At 41.8% G+C, this 17832-nt stretch overlaps 1 protein-coding gene across 1 annotated transcript in view; it reads right to left on the minus strand.

The window, feature by feature from the left end:
• Positions 1 to 16836, minus strand: part of TPH2 (tryptophan hydroxylase 2) — a gene marked incomplete at both ends in the record, with an annotated part of 50703 nt that extends 33867 nt beyond the window's left edge. The window contains 7 exons of the mRNA XM_084291547.1: positions 70 to 205; positions 1984 to 2180; positions 8053 to 8120; positions 11520 to 11620; positions 11724 to 11907; positions 12955 to 13107; positions 16738 to 16836. Coding sequence (XP_084147673.1) covers positions 70 to 205; positions 1984 to 2180; positions 8053 to 8120; positions 11520 to 11620; positions 11724 to 11907; positions 12955 to 13107; positions 16738 to 16836 — 938 coding nt within the window. The remainder of the gene's footprint in view (positions 1 to 69; positions 206 to 1983; positions 2181 to 8052; positions 8121 to 11519; positions 11621 to 11723; positions 11908 to 12954; positions 13108 to 16737) is intronic.
• Between the last annotated feature and the right edge of the window lie 996 nt (positions 16837 to 17832).

Genomic DNA, 17832 nt, shown 5'->3' on the forward strand with positions numbered 1-17832 from the left:
TCAATTGGGTCTTTTAAAAATTCTGAGAGCATTTCTTTTCCAATCACTGAAGCAAATGTAGCGACTTACGGTTCTGGTGTGTAGAGAGGATCTGAGCCATGTCGTATATACTGAGTACAGTGAAAGACTCTGTACGCTAAGCCAGCTAAAAAATCTCGGGGAGAGAGGTATCCAGCAACTGGTCTCACTGTGAAGCCAGACCTTTCTGAAGTGAAGGAGATAATAAAAGACCATATTATATATCATTACATCAATTTCTGAAGACAGGTAATGGCCTGCAGTTAATTACCAGAAGCATGACATGGAGAATATTGGCTGAAGATCACCGTATGTAATTTTCACCTATTAAGTACAAGAACTATTTTGCATTACTAGCATATGTTTTATGAAAACAGCACGAGGTCCTTCAAAGTTTGTTTAAATAACTTTGTATAGACAAGAAGGTAAGGTACCACATGGGACGTTCTCAAATCACAAAGCATCTGATTTTTATAAATGGTAGCAAAACAGGAGAGAAGCATCCAAAACAGAGGATGACTTCTGTAAATGTATTAGAAACTAACAAAGCAAAACAGGATTAAACCAAACCTGTCCTTATTTTTACAGATAAAATACTGCCTTTCAAAGTTGAGGTCCTCACTTGAATTTTTAAGAAACTGTTGCTCCATCAGGTAAGTCCCAGTAGGGAATTATTTCAGACTCTGTAACTTTGCAAAGGACATTTCTCTCCCACATTCATTCTTTATTCTTTCCAAGAATTTACAGGAGAAAAACTGTTTCAAGTTTTTCTTCAACAGATATTACTGCTGTTCTATTTAGTCTGAAAATATTTCTGAAAGAAGTGCAAGTTTTTGAGTTTCCAGTTACAGGAAAAGAACATCTAGACTTTAGCATCATTTCTTAGAAATCGTAGGGCAGTACATGACAGATCCAGAAGGACACAACAAAATTCAAAGACCAATGAGTCCATTATGAGTCAATGCAGGTGTTCACAAACAAGAGTTAAGGATGAAGCAGGGACAAGGGAAAGTAAGCTTTCTATTATAAATGTTGTATTTCTCTTAGTTAAAAGTTTGCTATGCACATTTGGGATGAAAGAGGTGGTGAGTTTTTTTTCTTCCTTCCCCCTCCATAGTATTTAACAGCACATAAGATTTCTTCTTAACATATATCTTTGCAATATTTTAATTCCTGAGCTCCTGAGGAAGAGAATTAAGGATATGTGTATATGTGTCTGGAGGAACGCCTGGGCAGAAGAGAAAATCTTAACTGGATTCGTTGGCGGCTTATTCTCTAGAGTTAAAAACAGGTTCTTCTTGTCTACCACTTCTCCTTCCACATAGGATACGTTTCCATTATATATAAGAAAGCAGAGTATTTTCAAACTCTACTGTGTAGCACTCTGATCCCTTAAAAATAACACGAAAGAAGTGGCAGATCACCCATGGAGTCTCACTGAGTTTATTCAAGGTACAAACGTAGTGACCAGCTTCATGAGGTCTTGGGCTTTCAGAAAAGCCTCATATTCCTCAGGCTGTATGTCAACATGCCAAACCTCTTTGAATTCAGTTATATTGACAATTTTTTTTTTCAATTTTATTTTTTAAACTGCCTGGATGTTTGGGGGATGCATGCTGTGGTCATCAGGACACCTACCCTGTGGTAATCAGAACAGCAGAACTAACTCAGCTTTGTTTTCATCATACTGAAAGGCTTTTCTCCCTGTGCAAGACAGCATCAACGTGATACATGATTAGTTGTTTAATTCATCTCAGCTTCATACCTGCAAATACATACAACTGTCTTCACTCAGCAAATTCTCTCCCATGGAGAACATCAAACACAGAACGATACTCCAGCCTAAACCAAAGTTGGCTGACAGTACCGGGAGCCTTTTCATTTAATGTGCTTTGTATTACATACTAAGAGAAAGGAGTATTTTCATGAAACACTATCTATTGATAAATCAAATATGAATCTTACCTTTAAGGAAAATAGAAACGTCTTCCAGCTGAGGCACGTTATCCTCTCTATATCCACAGTACTTAGTCAGCAGAGGAAAGTTTTTTAAATATTCACGACAAGCATGGGTGGGATAGAGTTTACTGAGTTCCCTAAATACCACCCCCCATGTCTTAATTTCTTCAGCTGTGTACTCCACTCTGGGAATGGGTTGACCACTGGAAAATAAAATTTAAAAAAACTGAATTCAAACAGCTTCTAGATAGATTCTGGATAACAAAATTTCTGTAAAAAGTATTAATTAAATAAAACTACACAGAGCTTATTTTAAAAAATATTTTAAAATAACAACTAGATGCTTCTTTCTTGAAGTTTCTTCCCTACGTTACATTGCACATATCACATATTTCATAAGAATTGCGTTTCTTACTAAGCAATGAGATTATTTCTTAATCTTTGTATATATCATATTAGAAAGATGGATTTCTTACATAATGTGTTTGTATACCAAACTAATAGCTCTGTTTTCTGTTGATGATGCCTTTGCAATCATTAGCTGAAGATCCTAATTCAGTCTAATGTGTATACTCAGTAAGACCATCAGTAGACTTCATGCTCTATCCATTCTGTAACATGCATTATATTCACAGAGCATCATTGCCTAAAATTTTACAAAGTGAAGATTAGGCAATTATGTAGATGTTTAGAAATACTAGGATCCAATTAAAATACATATATTTACTATTTGATGTTTAAATGTGCAGGTGTGTTTGGAATCCCAAACTCATTCAGGACTGCATGACAAGGAAGCTCACCTTGGAGCCAACAGCCTAGCCAGAGGGAAACTAAGCTTCTAAATACATCACAATATTTTTCTTCTGCACAATTCCTCTGCCTCTTCCCACTTACTCAGATGCATAGAAATTGCAAAGCAGGAGCCTCCCAGGGTGCCTGCTAATCTGTCTCTGACATCCAAGATTTGCCTTAGTGGTTACAGCTAATTCAAAGCTGACTGACAGCACAGAGTGTGAAGGGCTCCCTCCAACTTGCACTGCCTTGTATTTAGCTTTAAGGAACTTCCCACAGCGTGGTCTTCAACTCACATTATGAATTCCCCCTGGAAACTTTACAATCTTTCTCTGGATTTAATGTTCACAATCCATTGTATGTAATCACAAAATCTGCTATGTCCCCAGGTGTCCTTCTTTTTTCCCAGGCCGTTATCAAGCACAGATGAGCACAGGGATTCACAGAATCCCCTTCCAGCCCCCTCAGTCCCTATCTCCCACTCCCCTGCCGCAGTGGGCACCCCCAGCTCAGTGCTGCAGTATCATTCAGTGTCCCAGACACCAGACCTGGGTGGTCAGCCCACCAAAGTGGTGCACCAGGCATGGAGAAGTCTCACTGCAGCAAGAGAGCTGCAGTGCTGTGCATTTGCCAGCAGGCTGAGTGTCCTTCCTGGCTCTCACCCGGCTCACAATCCCGTCTCCACCATGCCAGGTAACAAAGAACGAGCCCTCGTGTCACATGCAATTGCTGCTATGCAGTCCCTATACGCACTAGAGAAGAGCATCTGCCCTACATTTGTTTGTGGCTGTCCTCTATTGAAAACTTACTATTTAATCCCTGTGCCTTTCACTACATCAAGGTATTTTGATCCACAGCAGTACCTGTCAGTTAAAGGCTACTTTGTGTGAGGCACTCACACTTGTCAAAGACTCTCTGAACATACAATGTGTTAAATCTGCTAGTTCCCTTTTAGCCACGCTTTTGCAGACCTGACAAGAATTGCAATGCTTTTAGCAGAGCATTTCTCACCAGCAGAAGCTGCGTTACCTCTGTGTCCATAATACAGCAGGAATCAGCCCTCCACATCTAGCATCTGTCCTCAGCAGTACGCTCCACCAACCTTATGCTGCCTGCCAGCTGATGGAAAGCATAACAGAGCTATTCCAAATTGTACCAAGCACACCAGGTATTCTCCTTTCCTTAGACCCAACAGCTACATCAACCTCATCAACATTCTGCCCATTCAGAGCAGCAAAGCTGAAGAAATCTGGGCACCAATGAAAAAAAAAAAAAAAAAAAAAATCAAGTTTCTATTTAGCCTGTCACTAGAGAGGCATAAAGAAGATCAAGGACCTGAACCTTGTTCATTGTTCACTACGAGGCTTATAACTTTGTTACTGTTTCAATTAATTCATTAGTACTGAAATAAGGTTCACTGAACATTAATTCCTTATTAAAATTTATGCCTAGGAGGGCTGGTCTTATTTCCAGATGATGGTGATGCTGCTTTACAGAGATCACAGTAGCCAGATTTGAGGGAGGACTGTGCCATTTTCAGACAGCCCTGCCAAGCTCAGTTTTCTCACCCTCTTGCTTCAACAAGCAAGCCCCACCTTGCAACTCATCACCCAATAAATCGTATGAGTGTCAAGCCTGCTAAAACAGTTCTCTTGGGGCTGAGGAAGACAACTCTACAGGCTAACCTGACCTGATTTTTTTTATCTCCTCTTATTAAAACAGGGTCTTTCCATTTTGCCATGGTCATGAGCTATCAACTCACATTATGAATTCTCTCTATAAACCTCATACTTTTCCTCCAGATTTAATTTTCTCAACACTTTTTCAATCCCTAATTGCAAGTCCTGTCTCAAAGGGCTAATTAGCAAGATTAACACATTTTCACTATCTTTAGGATAGAAGCTAACTGAAGGAGGGAGGAATATTTATTTTTTGGTCCATTTATTTCATACAGCTGATCTCCATTGATGTTCTCTATCAACATGTCTTTGGCTTTAACACCTAGCACCAGCAAGTAGCTGCTCCTCCAGCTTTGATTCTTAGGGTTTTTTTTTCCTCCCTATCCCCTACTGAGGGCTCTTTATGTTCCACCAAAGTAGAATATCTCCTGCTACAGTACAATAGCAATTCACAAAGAAAATGCCAATCAGGGATTTTCAATTCAACAGTTTTTGACAGAGCAGTTCCTTACAGCTAATTCTTTGTAGCCAAATCTTTTATTTTTTAAATATAAGAGGTTCAAGACAATGCTCTAAATTTGTCTCAGAGGGAAGCACTCCATATACCAGAACTGTCATCTATGTTACCGTGAAGCTCTCCCAACATTTCCTGCCAAAGCTGTTCTTTTTGTATAAATAAGTAAATAGTCATCAGACTGCAGGAGAGGGTGTAACGAGATTGCAATGCAGCGTCAAGACACCTAAATTAGTTTTGAATGCACCAGCATTGGTAGCAGAAATAGCTCGGCTGGAGCAGCACAGGGTCCTCACAGAGCTGATTTACCCCTCCCCAGGCTGCCTCTGTAGGGCAGACATCTGGGAGGAGAGACTGACTGCACAGCCCAGTGGATGTGGCACTTCAGTGGGTTGAAGACAGCTGCTTTAGCAGACCTGAGGAGTATGCATGGGTTTTTACCACGTCTTAGGTAATTGCTCTAATTACTGGCCTCTCAGACATTTTTATTCTGGTGTTGTTCCTGGCTAAAAAACTTTAAAGCTGCTGATAATAGCAGGAAGAGTTTAAAAACTTTTTACATGTTTGAAAATATTATTGGGATGAGGGAGTATTTCTGAGCAGCTTCGCTGAAGTACAACATCAGGTCTTCAAATAACTTCTCTTTTGGGTTGTTTGTTTTTTGTAATTTGCCTGCAGAAATGCTCATTGAGCCTTCAAAATCTAAGGAAGGAAAAGAATTCTCATTTCCTTTAGCTGTTTTTCTGGGAACGTGAAAGATTTTTCTAAAAAGACATTTCTCACTAGTTTCAGGGGGAAAAAAATCCTTGTAGCAGAAGACCAACCACTGCTTAGTGAACCAGCAGAACCTCATCAGCACTTAGGCAGCTTAGAGGGGAAGAAGGGAGGAAGATATTTCCAGCAGCTTAGCAACTGTGAAATGCAGGGCACTACCACTGCTAGCATCATGGATAAATGGAGAACTGTCCAAGTTTACTGAGACAGCTCTACAAGTGCACACCATCTGCCCTCATCCACAGGTACCTGCTTGACACTTCACACTACAGTCAATGCTAGGCAGGAATAACCAACTCTACAGCAAGAATTAGACTGGGGGAAAAATTGATCAGCTGCAAACAAACAAAAACCCTGTCTCAACTAGTATTTGAAAACTGGCTAGCTTAGGACTTACCCAGCAGAAGCCCAGTGTGCCGGATGAGTGCCACGAGCACCCAGCTAAATAAACACCACCATGGGCTGATGAAAGGGGAACCAAACACTTGGACATTTATTAGATTGGTTATGGCATAACAACAGGAATGGGACAAAAGCAAAGAAGAAACATAATTGGGAATATATAGTGACAAAGCCAAGTTAACCTTCCTGTCTCCACCCCTAGCCTTCTGCAGCCTGTGGATTAGCCTTATATTAAAATAAAAAGTAGAACCAAAATAACTTCAAAAATACTTTTCTGAATTGCTTCATGGCAGGACGTGCCTTCTGTGAAGGCAGCAAAAACTGTTGCACTTTATATCCTTTAAACAACATACATAGAAATCCCAGCGGAGAAAAATTAAAAATCTGAAAAAGTAAAATGGAAAAGAACATGAAATTAGTATGTTCTCTCCCTTGATAATGAGGGCAAACAAAACAGTATGATTAGAATTAGTACAATGCTTATGTGACAAGAAAATTGCAACGCAGTAGGTATTTGTAGGTAGCACAGAAAGTTTCCTAACTTCCAGGGATGGCAGCAAATTGAAAATACTGACTTGACAGGGAAAAAAGATCAAAAGGAGGAACCACATGGAGTGTACTTGTGTGCAGGCACCAGGTCCATTAACTACAGGGCAACCCACTGAATGAATTCTGAGAAGTTTACAGCTGTGCTGGCAAAATTCATAAAAGGCATTTTGCAGCATCCAGCATATTAAGTTCATGAAAAGAATCATAACTCCTTTTTCAGTGAAAAATCAAAATTTCAGGCTTCAACAAGTTGAGACCCTGATATCCTCCTGGCTCTATGGAAACTACTGATGTATGGGGGGAGAGGGGAAGAAATCAAGGGGGACATCTAATTCTGCTGGGCTCTTTAAAATAAAACTCTTTAAACCACAACTGTACTGTGATATGATGTCAAGGATTTTTCAGAAAACAACACAGATAAACAGCATCCAGGGTTCATAGACTCTTTCAGAGTGCACAGCACATCCAAATACTAAAGAAATTGCTTTAGCCCCTCTCCACATCAAGGTCAGGACTGTATTGGGCTCCAACTCTCTTTAGTAATCAAAAATCATTCTTGCAGTAAAAGCAAAAAGCAGTAATTCTTTGTCATGGATTCAAACATTGCTTCCTATATTGGATAGCCTGTATAAACCCAAGTTTTCCTTCCATCTCCTTTCTCTTTTTCTTCCCCCCCCCACCCCCCCATGTTATGTTTGTCACATATGGAGTATCCCGTGCAAAAACATATTCCTGCTCCTACCTCAAAAAGCTCACCCTTAAGTCAATACATAGTTTTGGGGGCTCTGAACATCCTCAGGACCTGACTCTTATGTCTTGGCAGCACTTCTGCAGGCAGTGATATGAGTTATTTAATAATTATTACTGACTAGTTTTGAGAGTTCATCCTATACCAATGGTAGGAATCAAACTGTTGTGACAAACACGACGTTTATATGAAGCAGGGGAAGTGTACAGCACTCCTACTGTGTACATTTTCCTCTGGGTGCCTTTCCTGGTATGTGTAGCAGTTCTCTTCACAACAAGCACCATTTTCTTTGGTCAAAATACTGAGTAATGATTTGGCATCCAGTGACCATGGATTCAGCAGTACTTCAGTTTTTCATTAATAAAAGAGTTCCTTAAGTTTAACCAGCTATGAATAAAATGCGGAAAAGATAGCGCTCACATTTCAAATATTTTACTTGCCTATGTCTGTACTGAAAATGCAAGAGGATTCCAAGCATCAGGTTTTTGTTTTATAGGCTACACTAGCAAAAGTTTAAAGGATGACGCTGTCATCTGCAAAACTTCACCCTACAGAATTAAGTAGAGCATGAATTCTAACTAGTCAGCAGCACAGGGAAGAATTATACCAGTACTTACTATTTATAGCTCATGGCAACATCCACGAAGTACTTTCTTCTCTGTCGATAGACATTGTCTTTAAATCCCTTAAGCGAGGAAGAAGAGAGTAATTTATAATAAAGACAGAAAATCAGCTGTAAGAATTATAAAATAAATCATTAAAGTGTTTATTTAGTACCAAATTACACTGTATTTTGATTAACACCATCTACTGGACTGTAAGAGAAGACAAGGATTTTCTTGCTTTTTCCCCCACCAAAGTCCCACGGGAGTATTTTCAAGACAGGTTTGTGCATAGTTGTCATTCATCCAAGACAGCAAAAAAGGGAAACTTTTTCCTTGTCATTTCATCTCATGCAGGTTTTCCTTAATCTGAATGGAGATCTACAGGCAGGCATCAAGCAGAATAACTGACCTTTTCTTAATACATCTGTCATCACTAGAAGACTGAAGTGCTCAGGGTTCATAAGTAACTCATTTTGAAGACGCTGCTTCAGCAGTTGCCATCTTAACCAACACACCAGGGACTGAACCAGCAGCCTCCAACAGCAACTACATACATTGCCCCAGTTTGAGTTACAGAGGAAACACTCTACGTTGTGGACTACAGCAGGCTCTTACCTTTTGCATATTTAGCACAAAAGAGCTGTATAAAACATACACACCAGTCAGTTACAGCCCTTCAAGCTATTCAAAACTAAACCATCATTTCTTCTGTACCTATAAAAGATTTGGACGCTTCAGGTTTTTGACTACAAAAGTTATCTACTTTCAAAGCAGGACTTGTAACCTCTTGAAAATGAAAGAGAGTAAACAGCTATCTAAGCTCCATAGTTAGTAGCCCAGAAAGTGCATTTACATTTCCTCAAGTGGCATGACCTAAACAGACTGCTCCCACCACCTAGGCACAGCTGAAAAAGAAAACACCATTTTTTTCCTTACCGCTCAAATATACAAACACAAATCAACAAAAGGAATGAAAAGACAACGTCTTCTGTTTTAAAACATCTGTATGAGAAAACTGGGAAGGTATTTTACTGCCCTATAACCAAAGCTGTGCTGCTAGGGCAGAGTGAGGGAGAATGTCAGAGGACTGCAGAAAACCTCCAAGCCTCCGCTCTCACACAGGGTAACAAAGGCCTTGTGCAACACCATTCAGGAACCGGACAATCCATTTTCTTCCTTGGCATTCATTTGGTTATCGACTTGCTGTACATACCTTATAGTGAGATTAGTTACTTCATAAACTCAAGCACATATCTGCCCTCTCTGAACCTGCATTTGCGTGGCCTGCTTTCTACAGAGCCTAGCGGTCCCCCTGCAAAATGCAACTGAAGAGTCCAGAATGACACATTATAATGACACTGCCTACTGAAAAGCTTTTTGATAGACAAAAATTTGCTGAAATTTTGGGGAATATCCTTGTCTGCTTAATACCTTCTGACATTAGCATTATGTTACTCAGCTATAGACCATTCAACAGACAAAATGGGATAGATGTCAGCACAGGTGACTTAAAGGTCCATCACGTGCAGTGAAATCGAGACTGAAACCATTAGCCAGTTTGGAGTTGGTAAGTATCTAAAGTGGTGCTATGCTGGTTCCATAACGAGGTAATTCTCTTTGGTCCTCTGGCACGTACATACCAGCATGAAGGCACAGAGCAGGCACCAGAACTAGCATCTGAAAGGCCAGTCACAGATTTTAGGATTTTTTCCCCCACCTCTAATACCTTGTGTGCTGCATAAGCTAACAAATGGTGTGTAAATTATGTTTATAAGAGTTCCCCCAAGTGTAAAATATATATTCATATAATGCAAATGTCTTTTTTCATTGTCTGTAAAAGGGAATGCAGATTTTCAGCAAAGCACTCAAGAATTTAATGAAGGCACCTGCTCAGAACATAAAACACTATCAAATGGCCCGTCACAATCATCAACTCAAGCCTAGAATGAGTTGCCATTATTAAGGCCTCTGTTTGAACCAAATTACTGTTAATGGCTGAAGGCAATCAACAGATTTTTCTATTCTGAGAACACAGTAGGTAAATCCTAGCTTGTCATCAAGAAGTAAGTGGCAGAAATCAGGACAAAGGAACATTCTCCCTAACTGTAGGCCCACAGAGCAGGAATGGTTCATGCTCTGCAGGGGTGGCTGGAAACCAAGCAAGGTGCTGATGCTTATCATGGCTGATAGGCAAGTGACACAAGGGACAGGGAAGTGAGACTGCCAGGGGACATGGTGATGATGCCAGTTTAATCGTGCATGTCTGCACCCAAGACCCTGCCACAGCACAGTGGCTGTAGGAGCTGTGGAGCAGCCAGAGCAGGAGGCCATGGTCTGACTGCCACTTGTGTGCTGCACAGAGTCCTAAACACCAGGTCACCAGGACTGCCTGCCTCTCCTCAGCCAAGGCAGAGGCCAGGGAAGAGCCCGGACAGGCACTGTAACACCACGGTATGGCACAGATGGATCTTTGGAGTTCCCTACACTGAATTTATGTGAACGCATTTAAAAAACAGCCTGCACACTACCGATGAAAAATATACATGACAAAAAGCAAAGGAGACTATTGCCTACAGCTAGTTTTTAATCTGGATATATAACAAGACAGTCTTAATGTGGTCAGGTATTTTAGTTCATTACTTCCCTTCAGCTGGAAGTTGAAGTTTCCTACAATATCAGTTGAACCCATCCTTTTTTTTTTTTTTTCTTTATAAATGGTTGAAAAAAGCATTTTGAGTAGGAACAAATAGAAGTAGTTGCCACCAGTAATGCTGAGCCAAGGTGTGCAAAAGGTAGAAACTGATTTGAAACAAGTGAAAAAACTTCCAACACTAATGCCTGATATCATCTGGCATTTAAAGACTCTGAGGTTACGAATTTATGGATATATTCCAAAAATATATATATATATTTTTTTTTTGCCTCTTGAATTGAGGATTTGGTACTACTGCAGATAATGCTTATGTGAAATGCAAGCTTTTGTCTCCTGTCACTGAAGTCAGGAAACAATGCGAAGCACCTTCCCACCTGCCACATCCATGCAGAGACAGGAACATGTGGCTCTGTTCTATTTTGTAATTATCTTCTGAGTGGCCAGGATGTCTTTCTCCATACTTCTTTCTTCTCTGACACCTAGGTTAATATCAGTTCTTATCTAAGAGCCACTTGTGGCAGAACCTAAGGTCACATTGATTTAAACTCCCCAGTTTGTCTGAAAGCTTCTATCAACCAGCTAATTAAAAAATAAGTAAGTGAAGGCAGGACAAAAGGGAACAAAGTTGTTCAAGAGTAAGTTTTCAGGGGGACTTCCTTTTTGCATGTCCAGCTACAGAAAAGTAGAATTGATTCATTGAAGAGAACTAAATCATCACCTTCTGAGAATTCAGAAAAGTACTCAAAATCAGCAGTCAACATGCTTTTTATTTGACTGACAAACAACCTGAACATGTTATCTACAATACAATTTTTGTTACACTTACAGGGTGATCTGCATCGAGCTCAGATCCATACATCAAAACTCTCTGTGAGCATTTGTCTAATTCAGATATCTTCCTGGGGAACCAAGGGACACAGTCAAGATCTGCAGAAGACAGAATGCAAGTTGAATGTATTGAGTATGAGATTGAGATACATGTCCAAAAAGTTTGTCAGCGTCTAAAGCGAGTGAAATGAAGGAGCCTTGCCTTCCTCATCAGTCCAGATGTTTTCTGGTGGATTGAGAGACACGATATTAGTTTGAAACTTGAGCAGCTGGATTAGTTCATTAAATTCTTTTTTACTGCAGTCACAGTCCACAAAAATTTCCACCTCTGAGTTCCTCCTCTTTGATTTTCGTGATTCAATATGAACCATACTGACATGTTTCTCCTGTGGAAAGACGAAAAAATGGATTAAGAATAAACATATCAGTTAGAATGGTAATATTGACAGCATGTTCTTCAGGGAAGATTTTTTGAATTTTAGATGAAGGTCCCCTCTGGTACAGCCAGCTAGCTATTTCTGCTTTTCTACCTCTGGACTTACATAGTAGGTAATTCTTTCACTGGCACACTCTATAAGGAATGCATATAGTGCATCTCCTTAGCCAACTCATTCATCTAACGCATTCACAGAAGGAAAAGCTTCCATCTGCTGAGGGGTTTGAATCTGCTATTTGTAGACTGGTTACAAAGCCAAGTGGGATCATTTTGATGATCTATTCCTGAGTAACACAGGCCACAGGACTCCCCTGCATGTTTCCAGCTGGCACAGCGCTAACAGTTTTAGACACTCTCTTCAGAAGTAAGAAGAGTGGTTTTGATATACCCTGGGTTGAGAAGACTTACAGCCTAAGACTTGCATCACACTGCTCTGCTTTAATTATCCTCAGACACACCTCCAAGTCCTCTCAGTTTATTAATGAGGTAAGCAGACTACATTGAGTACCAGCAGCCTGACTGAAAACCACCAATTGCATGGGGATCTATACAGGAACCAACACTTTACAATTTATGTTCAAGTTAGACACAAAGCCTTGACCCTGCAAGCACTTAAAGGTGCACGTAAATTTATGACCAAACATTGTCCTGCAGCAAGGCTGCCATCACCATCTGACTTCAGGCATATAACTTAGGTGCTGAACTGCTCTCTGAAAGTGCTTTCTTTCATCACAGTCTGTACAGAGAACTTCAAACCTAATTTACGGTATTGAGAATCACACTTTAGAAATCTAAAGTGAATGGTGTGAACATCAACATCACTGTTAAACTTTGTTCCAGAAAACTCTTTGTGAGTCCAAAATGCTTTGCTGAATGATCCATAAAATTTGAAGTTACACTCTGCAGAATTCAATAAAAGTAACTGCACTCCCTGGTGCATTAATTTACACCAACAAACACCTGACCTTCCTCAGTCTGGTCCACAGAATGACTTTACCTGGAAGAGCCGGAGAGCTTTCACCAACCCGCCAACTTCATTCTTCAAGGAAAACACCACAGCTGTCTTTCCACCTTCAGAAGCCGATTCACCTTTCCCATTTCCCTTATTCCCTTTCTTTTCCTCGTTCTTCCCAGAACTTGATCTGTTCAGCTACAGATGGATAAAGAACATCACTTCAGATGTAAAAGGGCATTTCCCAAAATTAAGTCTGTTTACATGAAGAGAAATATTTGTTAGAAAAACAACTGAATGGAACCCATCCAGACTTAAAGGTTAATTCATTCACTTGAAACTAGAATCACAAGTCAAAAGCATCTGTTAGAGATGATTATGTAAGAGTTCAATTCTTAAAAAGAGGAAAGGCAAAGCATATGAAAGTATAGGATACAGGTATAATTATACTATTAGGGCAATGCTATCAGTAATAAACAAATTGAGTAGAGATGGTCAGAATTACTGCAAAACCACTACTTGTGGTGATGCTACTGTAATTTGTAGGAGTCAATTTATGCTGATTTACACTAGCCTGTATTTTTGTACTATCCATTGTCAGAGTCCAATACTCTGACCAGCTGCTTTCAGATATTCCATAGGTGGCAAGTGTAACGTTTAATACCAAATTTAAATATCTGAAGATATCTGATGTCACCCCAGAGCTCTGATTTATCAGAGTGATGTGCAATGTACTGAAGACACAACACAAAGGTAGGCTACACTTAGCAAAACATAGCAGAGGCAACCCACAGTTCAGCCACAGGACCACTGCGATTTGCATGACTGGTCTCTGTGCTATGCTCACTGCCACACCACTGCACAACCAGAAATCCCAGGAAGGGATATGAGCGTCACAGCCAGTTCAAGCCCACCAATCTCTGAAATCCTCCTGTTCATTGTTCAGTTTCTGTACCCCACGTTGGGCTGAGCCTTGCATTCACTCACCTCCTACAGCTCTGGGACTCCAGGAGACATTCACACTCCTCTAATGAACTCAGGGAGAAACATTTACACCACCAGCTGATCCACTTCACTACTGACAGCTGTTCACCTAAACTCCCCTCTGTGTTGAGAGGAAATCAGCTTCTTTGCAGCTGCTATGGCCAGAGGCACCCTGCAGGATTCCCTGAGCTTCACCAGGGCATCCTCCGGCCCACCACCACTGAGCCTTCCTCCCTCATAGGTAGGGGTTTAAGTGGTCAGTCATGGGCATAACATAGTTGTTATGCTGTGAATGTAATCTGTTGATGTGGCTATGTAAGGTCATTTTTCCCAAGGAAATAAAACCCCTGTTGGTTATACATACGAGGACAGACACACAAGCTGAGACTGCACCTCCCGCAAGTGAGCCAGCTGAGGAACTCCTAAAAATAGAGGAAATCACATCATCCTTGGCCACTCTTACAACCTTCTCTTAATTTCAGGGGTAAAAACTTTGCTTTAAGCCATATTTCGTCCCATAGCTTCAAAAAAAGTTTATGGAATTATATTTTGTCAAGACGCAAACTGTACAGTGAGTCAGACTTTGTAGACAATTTTAATAACACTGACTACAATTTTCAAAAAACAGTCTGCATTTTCCAATATCCATTGTCATGATTCCTGAAAAATGACATCCCCAGTGAGGAGGTAACTGGTTTTTGAATAACAGCATCACCTGTAATATGAAGACTGAATTTCTATGATCACTTTTTTCTTTAGATTCATATACAGGTATTCCCTAATTATTAATGGATTAAATTGTTCTTTGGTAAATTGTAGAGCAGCAATAAACATAAAACAGACACAAAAATAGGTGGAGTTTTTTAAACAGGTCTCAACAGATTCTTAAAGCCAAGATAAATCTCTATTCTTGTTTTTTTGCCTGTCATGTGGGACTGTCAAGGCAGGTTATCCCACCTGCATAATGTCTGTAGACCCATGACAATGGGCTTCAGCAAAGTCTCCTCATGCTTCTAAGAGATTTCAGAAGTTTTCATCGAATGCTCCATGACCCAGGAAAAAAGTCAGTAAGCTTTAGTCTAATTCCTCTTCAAATTGGATTATTTAAGATAGCTTTCTTAGAAATAGATATCACTGACAGATGAGGTATTTGCATCACATCCATCTCAATGCATCCACACGGTTCATGTCAAACTGGAATATCTCCCTCTGCTGAATGAGACCACAGCTCTCAAGTCAGCTCTCACTGGATATTCTGAAGAACACACTGAATTAAGAAGAGGGGTAGTTGAAACATCTTCTTACCAAAAGCTACTCTTTAAAACAGTACAAGTTAAAGAGCCCACACTCTTTTCAGAGCATGCTGAAGAGTTTGGTCTCTTCTCATCCTTTATTAGATCACACACAAACTGGAAAAGTAATTCTGCATATGAAATGGCATACGTAGGATTTTAAACATTTACCTTTCAGTAACTGAGCTTATATGAATCTGCTTGGTAGTAGGGTTGCTTAGGAAAAGGTCACTTTGGCTTTAACTTCAATATATTTGGGATTAACTTAATGGGTTTTTGGGATTTGACTGAGGAATTTTCACACCTATCAAGAACACAACCTCCTCACAAAGTGTCAAAGAGACAAAGACACTATTTAGATGGCATCCATGCTTTTCCACTGTATGCTGCTTTCTGGAAGCTCCGTACAGAGGATCATGCAGTACCATCGTTTCCTCCAGGAAACAACAGCACTTGGCACCTTCCAAGACTGTCCCAGGTTCACCAACACTTGCAAGCAAGCTTTACCTGAAGCGATGACTGAAAGCCTCTCTCAGGCATAGAAAAACTAGATTAGCTTAATTGTTATCAATCTAGTAGGGGGCTGTGTTACTGCCAGAACTCAAATCTTATCAGCCATGCTTATTAATACACTTTATAATTAAATAATGATTAGCAGATCAACTTCCCTAATGAAGACAAATTCTCTGGAGCAAGCGCAAGTGCTCAAGAATGAAAGAGCGACCTACAGCAGAACGCAGTGAAGTAACTCAGATATAAAAACTGTGAAATGAGTTTATCACAGTTCATTCGATATTGCCAACAGAAATAAAGCATGTACGAGAAAGACCATTTAACGTTTTACTATAAGGACTGGTTCACAACTGGCACAAACTGGTGCACTCTGTCGGCTCTACTCAAATTACCAGAGCCTCCATGCACTGTGGATTTGGCATAAGGTTTTATAGAAGCTAGGTATTGATAACCTTAAATATCTAACGCATTCATAGCGGATTACATTATTAGTACCATTAACACCCTCTGTTATTATTAATAAAGCAAACCTGCTCAAATCCCTTTACCTGTAAGCACACAGAAGAGTGTCCCGTGCTTGGGATCACCCAGGCACCTGTCGCATCTGCTCGGCGATGGAGGTGCCAGCAGCAGGCATGCACTCACACGAGATGCTACTATGGAAGTGTTTAAACACCACGGTAGGAGGCTTACACGTGCTTTAACACGGTGGATGCTGCGGGTACAGCACAGAGCCAGCGGGAGCACCGCCGGGCTGTCAAACCCCAGCACTCACCCACACCTGAGCCGGACCCCGGCGCCCTGCAGCGGAGCGGGGAGGTTTGCGGCTCCAGCAAAACTTTTGCCGTGGCTTGAAGCCGCTTCCAAAGCAGCGCTGGTTAAACCCCAAAGCGGCTGCCTGCCCGCGCAGCGCCGACCCCCGGGAGCACCGGGGTGCCCGTGCAGCACGGCTCCCATCCCTCCCTCCATCATTCCCAAACCGGGACCGAGCCGAGCCGGGCTCCCCCTCGCCACCCCCACTCCCAGCCCCGGCACTTACGGCGAGGCCGGCGGGGCGCTCCTCCGGCAGGGCCGAGTCGAGCGAGAAGCCCCTGCGCGCCCAGTACTTGCTGGAGAACATCATCATGGCGGGCTGCATGGGGCCGGCCGGGCGGGGGCAGCGCCGCGCTCTCAGCCTCGCCCGCGGCGCCTCCTTTTATCCGCCCCCGCCGACACCGGCGGAAACCCGGCATGGGGCGACCCGGCGCCGGCTGACGGGAACCGGGGGCAGGAGGGCGCCCACCGCCTCCGCTGACCGCAGCCCCCGGGGCAGAGCCCAGCCCGAGCCCCCTCGGGACCCCCTCAGGAGCCGCCACCCAGCAGGGTCCCGCTGTGGGGAGGCTCCCCAGGGCTGCGGGTTCAGCTCCTCACCCCTCAAGGCGAGGGGCTGGGGCACCGAAAGAGGCAGCAGGAGGTCACCTGGCCCAGCAGGGCCAGCTGTAGCATTAATTGTTTAATTAGAACACCTTCGTGTGGATTCTGACTCCGTGTGCTTATTGGCGGGGTGCACTGTGCACGAGCCTATGGATAACAGTTTGGGCAAGGAGACATCACTCTGAACCCAACTGGAGAACCTAAAAACCTGTGTCTGGAGCCCAAACTGCAGCTGTGGGTGCCAACAGGCATTGGCTACAAGCCAGAGCCACCAGGGTCCCTGTGGGTGGCTCTGGGGAGCAATGGGCAAGTGGTGGCCCTGGGGGGACATGGGGACAGCAGGCCTCACTCAGCGCACGCCAAGAAAAAGTAGCAGCTGAGTTTCTGCAAGGAAAAGTTGTATAGAAATATTTTAAAAATTTTCACATTGACTTTGATGTGAGGAATTCTTTGATGTAGGAACTCATCTCTCCCCGTTTTATAAAAATGTAGGTTGGTTCTGAAAGGAAGCATTAAGGGATAAGAGATATATCTTATAATGAAAGACTTAACAAACCTTCTACATTAAAGGATGATTGATGACTTGCAAAGAGTATTTCCACTGAAAGAGAATGCTTAATTGGAGAAAGCTTTTTAATCAAGGCAGCAATGGCTGTGGTTTCTACCTGAGCTACATAAGGGCCAGACTCTGATCGTACGACTCTCTTATAACCACAACATC

The sequence above is a fragment of the Netta rufina genome (assembly GCF_964035555.1).
Source record: "Netta rufina genome assembly, chromosome: 1".
Taxonomy (NCBI): domain Eukaryota; kingdom Metazoa; phylum Chordata; class Aves; order Anseriformes; family Anatidae; genus Netta; species Netta rufina.